This window comes from Leptonychotes weddellii, chromosome 4 (genome assembly GCF_054177405.1).
Source record: "Leptonychotes weddellii isolate Sample4059 chromosome 4, ASM5417740v2, whole genome shotgun sequence".
In the NCBI taxonomy this organism is placed as follows: Eukaryota; Metazoa; Chordata; class Mammalia; order Carnivora; family Phocidae; genus Leptonychotes; species Leptonychotes weddellii.
The window spans coordinates 13184099-13193867 of record NC_138372.1 but is presented as its reverse complement, the minus strand read 5'-3'; the positions used below and the strand labels follow the sequence as shown (position 1 = coordinate 13193867).

Genomic DNA, 9769 nt, shown 5'->3' with positions numbered 1-9769 from the left:
TTTTTTTTTTAAAGATTTTATTTATTTATTTGAGACAGAGAGAATGAGAGACAGAGAGCATGAGAGGGAGGAGGGTCAGAGGGAGAAGCAGACTCCCTGCCGAGCAGGGAGCCCGATGCGGGACTCGATCCAGGGACTCCAGGATCATGACCTGAGCCGAAGGCAGTCGCTTAACCAACTGAGCCACCCAGGCGCCCAGCCAGCCCTCATCTTTAGGTGACCCAGAGGCTTTCCAAAAGTCACCTCATTAACTAACAAAAGGCACCTTTATTGCTCAAATCACTTAGGAAATTCCAAGAGTTTTAGGAACTTTCTGCCAGGGATGGGGTGAAGACCAAATATATGTCTGTCTGCCTTCCTTCCTTCCTGAGGGGAGAGGGAGAGAGAGAATCTTAAGCAGGCTCCAAGCCCAGCGTGGAGCCCGAAGTGGGGCTCGATCTCAGGACCCTGAGATCATGACCTGACCCAAAATCAAGACTCTGATACTTAACCAACTGAGCTACCCGGGTGCCCCTATGTTTCTTATTGTAAATCACAATATAACAAATTAGCTTTTAAATTTAGGTCTGTTAAAAAACAAAATTACCCTGATTAAATTTGAAGACACAATTGGTGTTGTTAAGCCATTCATGAATTGGGCAGCATCCCATCTAGCAAATAGATGTTCTAAGGAGTTTTATAAAATGGAAGGTTTTTATAGGAAAGAGGGTGGGGCAAGAAATTATTAGCAAAAAAAAAGGGATTATATCAGGCAAGTTCATTTTCCTGCAGGGGGTCTTAGTAGATGATCTCATCTTCCTTTGTGGGGGATGGCGAGGGCCCATGTGACAGATGACCTCATTGCTACTGACCAGAAAATTCCTGACCAATTAAGACTACATTCCTGGGGGAGGTTGAAATGTGATTAGGTTTGTTATTACGCCCCTGTTCGGTGATTTGGCCTAAGTGACTCCATCTTGGGCCTGTGGTTTTATTTTTAATGGGTCTTTGATACAGTTTGAGTTATATTTTATATATGGTGTGGGGTAGGGGTCCAGTCTCATTCTTTCGTATGGGGATAACCGGTTGTCCCAGTACCATGTGTTTCAAAGACCCTTCTTTCCCCCATGGAATTATCCTAGTACCTCACTGTGGACTTGACATTTTTATTGAATTAGCTTGTTCCTGAGGCCACAGTAGGTATGTTGAAAGTAAACAAAACAGATGCCATCCTTGCCTTTGCAGAGCTTCCGTTCCGGCTACCTTTAAAAGGCAGTCAGGGAGTCACAGGGAAGAAGGACTGGCAGGACAGGGAGTGAGACTGGAGGCAGGGAGGCCACCTTGGAGGCCATGGAAGCCATCCAGCAAGGAGCGATATTGGGGGCATTGGAGATGCCCTGTATGGAGGCTGACTGGACAGGTGTGGGTGACCGCTGGAGGCCGAGGGAGACAGACGCCCTGTTCCAGAGTGAGAGCCTGCTCTAGGACTATCTGAGGAGCTGGCTGAGGCTTCCCCTTCCTGCCATGACATAATGTTGGCCCTGCGTGAGCCTGGCTGATGAACCAGTGAGGGGGGTCAGAGGCCTGGGAGAGAGCCCCAGGTGACAGCAGGAAGGGCAGCTGCCTTCCTGCTCCTCCTCAGGACTCAGCCTTTCTTGGGTGCAATAAAATCACTTTCCCTGCAATTTCATGGAGACTTGCCAAGTCACATGTCCTAGAAGGGGCTTTAGGGGCCATAGGCTAGACCTTAATTAGGGGCCTCCCTAGTGCCAGGCCTGAGCTGGACACTATCCCTGCCCTCAGGAGGCTTGAGTCCAGGAGGGACAAGGATGTCCCGTGTTACAAAGGAGGAAGTAGAGGACACTGGCAAGCTGTGTCCAGGAAGGCCTTGGGGAGGAAGTGATGTTTCCTGAGCCATGAAAGACAAAGAGGAGGGAGTGGGCTGGCTGCCTGCCAATGAAGAGTCTGGAGAAAGGGAAATAAGTCCTGGTGGAGGGGGCAGGGCCTGGGGATAGCTGGCCCTGGGGGCCTCCCCAAATAGCAGGGGAAGGCTCCGAATGCTTGTGGGGAGCCTGGGGTTTTAAAAAGATCCTTGAGAGGGAGCAGAGTCAAGGGGAACCAGGCTTGGATAGGAGATAGGCGCGTGGACGGGGTGTTTGTGCGAGGGGGTGTCTTCACAGGAGGGGGAGAAGGAAGTTTGGCCGTGGGAAGATCAGGGCCATACCTGGCTTTCTCAGTTTCTGACTTGGGTGTTGTGGGGGATGAGGTGCCATTTAGTCCCCTTTTATTTAAAAACACACAGACGAGGGGCACCCGGGTGGCTCAAGCGGTTAAGCAGCCCACTCTTGGTTTCAGCTCAGGTCATGGTCTTGGTTGTGAGATCGAGCCCTGAATCAGGCTCTGTGCTCAGCACTGACTCTGCTTGGGATTCTCTCTCTCTCTCTCCCTCCCTCCCTCTGCCCCTCCCCCTGCTCATGCTCTAGCTCTCTCTCTCAAATAAATAAATCTTTAAAAAAGTTAAAAAAGATTCTTTCTCTCCCTCTGCCCTCCCCCGCGCTCTCTCTCTCAAAATAATAATAATAAATAAAATAAATATACAGAGGATTAAACAGAAAAAGAGTAAATGGCAGTTGCGTGAAGGTTCGGAGGGACTGGAGAGGGAGGGGCTGGGTCTGTGGGGCTGTAATTCTGGTTCCAAGCCTCCCTGTGACCTGACTGGCCCAGGGCGTTCTGCAGGACTGAAAGAGTTAATATGCACAAAGGGCTCAGAACTCTGCCTGAGGCCTGTTACCTGTGGCCTGTTGTCAGCACTGAGCTCATGCTGACACTTGGCCTTTGAGAAAACAACCAGAATATCCAAAGCCTCGAGCCACGGGGCTCTCGGGGGCCATCCCGCCCTGCCCCATTGCCCTTTGAAGGTCACTGTGGTTTGGCCCATCTTATCATCATCATCAACCGCTCCTGGAGATAGGGCAGCGCCAGGCCGTGGCTCCCTGCCACCACCACTGTCCTTTCACCACCCCCCCTCCGCTTCCCCTCCATTGAAGAAAGAATGCAGGGTCCCTGTGACGTGGTTCTCTTCTTGGAGCACGGCGGGGGCTGGGGGGTGGGGTGACACAAACTCCAGGTCCCCACTGGGAGACTCTAGGGTGCTCTGGAGGGGAATCTGAGGAATGCTATGGATGACTCTGGAAAGATGCACCTGCCATAGAGTTCCCTGGTTGGAAGAGAATCCGCTGGTAAGAATCCCCAAAGGGCACCGAAAGGCTCCTGCGGCTCCCGCCTGCCGGCAGCATGGGCTCACAGGCGACTTCCCTGCTTCCCCGGCCTGGGCCCCCTCCTGCCCTGAGCCCGCGTCTTCTTCCTCCTTGGCCGCAGCCAGTACATCAAGGCCTGCAGGACAGGCAACATGGACCAGGCGCTGTCTCTGTGGTTCCTTTTGGGCTGGATCGGAGGAGACTCCTGCAACCTCATTGGCTCCTTCCTCGCTGACCAGCTGCCCCTGCAGGTGGGTCAGACCAGGGGTGGGGCGGGCCACCGAGGACGGCCACGGCAGAGGGGGGCGACCACGGCAGAGGGAGGGCCCCACACTGGAGAGAGCGCCCTCCGCCCCGCCGTGCAGCATGACAGGCAGCTGGTCGGTACCCTTCTCCGGGCCTCAGTTTCCCCATCTGCGAAACGAGCACGTCAAACCAGAGGATGGCTCTGGGGTGCCGAGGTCCTGACTGAGCTGCCAGGGTGTGGGGCCACAGAGTAGGAAAGGTTTCCCTTGGGGGGAGCCGGGGGTGGGGGTGGCAGGTGCCAGGAATCCCAGCCAGGAGTCCATCGTCTTCCCCAGCGGGACGGTACCGTCGTCGCGGCTCCTGTGCCCGGCCACGCCGGAGCCCTCCCTTAACCGCTGAGTGCCCCTCTGTCCCGGCGAGGCGCACCCGCCCCCTGTCCTCCCTCTGTCCCGGGGGGCCCGCTGCCGGCCTGCTCTCGAGTTCTGCCGGCTGGACGCCGATGAGGAGACCGGAGGGCAGGGGGGTGAAGTGGGTCGGTTGGGCCGCGCCTCTCTTGCAGAGCTACACGGCGGCGTACTACGTGCTGGCCGACCTGCTGATGCTGGCCCTCTACTTTCACTACAAGTTTAAGAAGCGCCCCTCTCTGCGTGAGTGTGGGGAGCGGGGCGGCGGGAGGCCCGGGAGCGCGGGAGGCAGTGGGCTTCGCACCGCAGCGTCCGGCCCACACCGCCGAGCCCGCGCCCGCAGCCCCGGGCGGCCGGGACGGGGGCCGGACCACGGGGGCTGCTCTTTCTTCCCTTGGGTCGCATCCCACAATCGTGGCTTCAGCTGTTCCTCTGTACCTGGCCCTGGGCTTGGACACAGGTCACCGCTGCCCCTGAGGATTGAGGAGGGGCGGGAGTCAAGGTCAGAGGGAGGCACTTGTCTGCTCTGGGTGACCCACTCCTGCCCTTGTCTCTCCTTTACAACCCTAGGAGAAGGGTGCTATTATTACACCCATTCTACAGAGGAGGCATTAAAGCTCAGAGAGGTCAGGTTCCTTGCCCAGAGTCACACAGCCGCCAAAGGGCACGGCCAGGACTCAAGGCCTGGTCTGTTTGCTGCCACTGGTACCTGACCTCGGCTTCCCTCCTGTCTCCTGTCCAGGGTCTACCCCCATCAATTCCGTGCTGCTCTTCATCCTGGGGGTGGGGTGTGCCTTCCCGCTGCTGAGGACCACCGGCCCAGTGGCTGCCCCGAGGGAGGTCTTCCGGGGCCGCACGCTCCTGTCAGTGGAGCCGGGCAGTAAGGTGAGGTGTGGGTCAGTGCCGGGGGGGTGCGGGCTGGGGACCGGTTCGTCCCGAGGGAGCGGGGATCGCACGCTGCACCTCTGGCCCCTCCCGGGCACTGAGCAGCCCCCTGCCCTCTCAGCCCTTCACTCGGCAGGAGATCATCGGCTTCGCCATCGGCTCCGTCTCCAGTGCGCTCTACCTGCTGTCCCGGCTGCCTCAGATCCGCACCAACGTGAGCCCGGGGCAGGGGCGGGGCCGCCGGGGCAAGGTGTGGGGTCTTTGTGCAGCAGGTGTGGGTTCAAACTGCCCGTCGGCTTAAGTGAATCCAGTTCTCCAGGCCTCAGTTTCTGCCCCTGGGCAGTGGGCACGATGAGGCCGTCTCGAGGGACACTGGTGTCCCGTGTGTGTATCAGAGAAGCAGCGGGTCAGGTGAGGAGGCCAGGGCCCGGCCGACAGTGCGGAGGGATGGGGAGAAAGGGGCGTGGTGGGCCCAGGGAGGCTGGCGGGGCGGCCCGTCTCCTGCGGACCGGGCGCACGGTGACAAACGCGCTCAGAGCGTGCCCAGTGGGACGGGGCAGCGTGACAGGAACCCTGGCCGAGGCCTCTGACCCCAGCCCCCCTCACCCCCAGTTCCTAAGGAAGTCAACGCAGGGCGTCTCCTACTCGCTGTTCGCCTTGGTGATGCTGGGGAACACGCTGTACGGGCTGAGCGTGCTGCTCAAAAACCCCGAGGCGGGCCAGAGCGAGGGCAGCTACCTGTTGCACCACCTACCCTGGCTCGTGGGCAGCCTGGGCGTGCTGTTGCTCGACACCGTCGTATCCTTCGGGGGCGGGGGCAGGGCAGCCTGTCAGGGCCGGGGGGCGGGGGGGGGGGGAAGAGGGGAGCAGTCCGGAGGGAGCCAAGGCCCCCAGGGGCACGTCCGTCCCAGCCTCTGCTCGGTTTGGCCTTGATGTTGGCCCCTCCAGATCTCCATACAGTTCCTGGTGTACAGGGACACGGCCACCTCCTCGGAGCGTCAGCCCCTCCTCCCCAGTTGACCCGGACCCAGGCCAAGCCCGGGACTACGGGGCCCTCCAGATGCCGCTCCCAGGAAGGGTCAAGTGTGGGCAGACACGGTGCTGCTGACTCTGGACTGGCCGGGGAGGTGGCCGGGGGCGCCTTGGGGGCCTGGCTCAGCCGCCGCCCCCACCTCGGAAACCTCCTGGCCGACTCTTCCAGGAACCCTGACTGGCTGACTCTTCAGGGAGCTGGGAGCGAGAGGGGTGCAGGGGCCAGCCCCCCCCCGAGTCTGAGGCTGCTGTCCTTGGGAGCCTCGAGGGAGGGGCTGCAGCGGAGACCTCGGCCCCTCCGAAGGCAGTGGGCGCCCCTCGACCCACCTCCCTCCATCTGCCTGCACACCCCCTGGAGCGGGGTGCACCTGCAGCCGGGTATCCCCAGGGCTGTCCCGTTGACTGCAGACAGCCCAGTAAACGGTACCTCCCAGCGAGGCCTCTTTCTGTTGCTCCTTCCCCGAGGTGCTGTGGTCTGGGCTGCTCCGGGCGATAGCGGGGCACGGGGATCTGGGCCCCAGCTTCCGGGTCCCAGGTGGGGGCCTGGAGGTCGGGATATGGCAGAGCCGAGCAGGAGCGGACTGCCCAGCCTCCAGGGGGCCTCGGGTTTTCTCACCGGATTCTCTGTAACAGACCCCACACCTGGTGGTGAGGAGACAGCAGCAAGAATGACAGGGTCCCGGCCCCTCAGTGCTCAGGAAGAAGCAGAATAGTTAAAGGTTCAGATCTTAGTTCTGCCTCTTTGCTTCTCTGTGCCTCAGTTACCTCATCTGTGAAATGAGATGTATGTTATAAGATGGTGCAATTAGCGGAGGTTAGCCCCGAAGTCTGGCATGTGGTAAGCGCGCCATAAAGGTTCGCTTTGATAATTTTCAGTTGGAGGAGAGGCACTTCCAGATCTCCCCGCAGATCAGGGAGACCTTCCTGGAGGAGGTGACATGCAGAAGGCCTGGCAGGAGAGGTGGGGGGTGTGGCAGGCAGGAGGAAGGAGGTGCAAGAGCAGTGGGAAGGGAGGAGAAGAGGGCAGGGCTCAGCCCTGAGTTCCAGTCCTGGGCCCCAACCTCACTTCGTCTCCCTGACCCCGTTCTGAGTCCACTTGTTGGCCATGACCCTGTGCGTGCCTGAGGGGCTGGTCAGGGAGAGAAGCTGTGGCTCAGGCTTTCTGAATCTCCTCTACCTGCCCCGGGGACAGCGGGGAGCTCGGCAGTGGGGCCTGCAGCCCGGTCTGGTGCCGCGTGGATGGGCCGAGTGCAGCCTCCACCAGCCCAGGCTGCACTGGGCGCCGGGAGGGGGGTGACCCCGGCTCCGGTCCTTGTCCTCGTGGAGGGAAGCTGGCTGCCGGGCCCTGGGGGTAAGGGCTTTGACCAGAAGTTACAAAGTGCCATCAGAATGAGGAGACTCCCCAGGGAAGGCCTCACGGAGGAGGGGCCCGGGAGCTGAATCCTGAAGGCGGAGGGACGTCAGGAAGGGGCCAGGGTGTGTGCACGGGCCTGAGCTGGGGTCGCTGCAAAGCCAGGCTGAGTGTAGACAGGGTCGTGGGGCCGGGGCCAGGGCGCACAGCAGGTCGGGGGAGAGAAGGCAGGAATTGGGGTCCGGCAGACCAGGGAGAGCCTCCTCTGAGGCACAAGTGGGCAGTGAGGCCAAGTCGGGCCAGTGTCCCCCGGGCCCGTCCTGGGTCATGCCTGCGGAGCGCCCTGTGTACCCCTGCACGGGGCTGATGTTTGTTGAGCGCTTGCCGTGTGCTGGGCTGGTCGGTGCAGTTGGGATGGCCAGTAGACAGATGGAAGACAGGCTCTGAGGGATCGAGCGGCTTGCTCGAGGTCGAGCAGCTTTTCAAACCCCATTCCGTCCCTCCGCTGCAGGGACCGTGCCCCACCTGGCCGGGACCGGGGCTCTCGGGGTCCAGAGATCGGGGCCGCGCGCCGCCCAGCTTCCCCTCGCTCCCAGGGGCGGCCCAATCCTGCGGGGCTCAGGCTCCCTTCCCACTTCCTCGAGCCGCCGGCCCCGTCCCAGGCGAAGGTGCCCCCGGGCCCCAGCTGGCTCGGGCCTGGGCCTGGTTCAGGTGCCCTCTGCCAGGCAGTGGCTGGCTCCACGCAGGGCCGTGACCTCGCTTGACGCCAGTTACCGGGGGCTCCCTCATACGGCAGCGAGAGCCCCAAGGGCCGGCGCAAGTCAGAGCTGCGGGGAGGAGATGGAGCAGCGCAGCCCTGCCCTTCGGAAGCCCTCACAGGGGCAACCTCATCCCTTCCCCCGGGCAGCACCGGGTCGTCCGTGGGGTGCCGGCTCTTGCTTTCCAGCACTGCCCAGTGGGCTGCTTCCTCCTCAGGAAGCCCCCAGTCTGATGGCCGGGGCCCGGGCCCGGGCAGTGCCCTGTCTGATGGAGGAGGAGGAGGAGGAGGAGTGCTCGCGCCCCAGCGCCCGGCACCGGGCGGCATTAGCTTCTCCAGGGCCCGGGCCTCCCCAGCTGACGGATCCGCTCATTCCACCCCACTGATGGGGCCTCATGGAGGGGAGAGGTGCTCCGGGGGACCCCCTTCCTCCCCGGGGCGCACGCCTCTTATCTCGCTGCAGGCGGGGGGTGGCCCGAAGGGATGAGCCCCGCCTTACACCCGTCCTCCCGCCTGACTTTGCGCAGGCTCAGTGGAGGTCTGCATCTAGGTTTCAGGCCCAGGCTCAGCCAAGAAAGGGGCACCGCTCTGGTCACTTGTCAGTTGTCCTTGTCCGGGAGGGATTCTCCCTCTGGACACTCATGGGGAGCAGGAGGCTGGGCCAGTCACCCCTGAAGAGCCCTCCCTTGGCGGTTCATATTTTAACTATTGAATGAGATGCCGGGTGCGCAAACGCCTCACACAGCGCCTGGTCCCAGTGTCCCCCCGCCGAATCCTGGGGGGGGCAGGAAAAGCTGGCTGGCGGGCAGGTGGCAATCTCCTACAAAGCGGAAGGAAGGGCCCAGCGTGTCCGTCCTCAGCATGTGGCCCCAGGCCCTCCCAGCCCGGGATTATTCAGCAAGCGTGAGACTTCTTAAGCCACAGCTTGGACATGGCCTTTAGTCCCCAAAGCTGAGAAAGGGGAGCAGCCCACAGCTCACTCCCCTCCCCTCTTTACTTCTTCTGCTGTTGGACTTGGCTTTCACTGTTGCTGAATGGAGGGACCGCAGAGGCTGCTGGGTAGACAGCCAGGTGCTGAGACCTAACTACCTGCCCCAACTTGCACACCCTAACCTGATCAGGTTAGTGTTAGCCCCGTGGTGGGGAGTGGGGATCGCCTGCTGCTGCAGTTGACTCCATTCACTTGAAAACTATTGATCAGTCCCCCAGCCCTGTGACAGCCCTGAGGACACAGCCACCCACTGGGATCTCTGTGCCCGGCACATAGAAGTGCTCCGTAAAGATTATTTTTATTCATCAGCACTTCCCCACCCCCACCACAGTATGGGCAGACTTCTGTCCTGCTCACCCAGTACACAGTAGGTGCTCAGTAGACGTTTGAGTGAGTGAGTGAATGCCCGGAACAACGTCCCACAAGGAGCCCTCAATCTGGTGAAGGAGACTGGCGTGTCACTCACACAACTACTGAATTTGTACATTCAACATGGGGGAAATGTATGGTGTATGAGATCTAGCTCAATAAAACTATTTGGAAAAAGACCAAATCAGAGATTAAGTTCGCATGGGAAGTTATGGGTATAAGAATATATTACATCTTGCAACATTTCTACTAATTTATAGTCCTTACAAAATGACCCAAATGCCTAATATGCGTAAGACTGAAGGATTCTGTTCACTGGACCGGTTCAAAGATCTGTATGTATGTGACAATAGTCTGTTCATTCTCGGAAGCATTAATTGAACATTTACACTGAAAAATTGCCCAAGAATGGGGCGCCTGGCTGGCTCAGTCGGTGGAGCGTGTGACTCAATCTTGGGGTCGTGATTTCAAGCCCCACATTGGGTGTAGAGATTACTT

At 60.0% G+C, this 9769-nt stretch overlaps 1 protein-coding gene across 1 annotated transcript; it reads left to right on the top strand.

The window, feature by feature from the left end:
- Window positions 1-202: 202 nt before the first annotated feature.
- Window positions 203-9448, top strand: SLC66A1 (solute carrier family 66 member 1). The gene is made up of 6 exons (XM_081817619.1): window positions 203-3487; window positions 4042-4129; window positions 4629-4771; window positions 4893-4985; window positions 5384-5569; window positions 5720-9448. The coding sequence occupies exons 1-6, from the start codon at window positions 3389-3391 to the stop codon at window positions 5789-5791; spliced, it is 681 nt and encodes a 226-aa protein (XP_081673745.1). The 5' UTR covers window positions 203-3388; the 3' UTR covers window positions 5792-9448.
- The last annotated feature ends 321 nt before the right edge of the window (window positions 9449-9769 follow it).

Coding starts and splice junctions, on each gene's coding strand:
- SLC66A1 (XM_081817619.1), top strand. CDS start 3,389: ATGGACCAGGCGCTGTCTCTGTGGTTCCTTTTGGGCTGGATCGGAGGA. Junction 4,772..4,892: donor CAGTGGAGCCGGGCAGTAAG/GTGAGGTGTGGG, acceptor CTGCCCTCTCAG/CCCTTCACTCGGCAGGAGAT. Junction 4,986..5,383: donor TGCCTCAGATCCGCACCAAC/GTGAGCCCGGGG, acceptor CCTCACCCCCAG/TTCCTAAGGAAGTCAACGCA.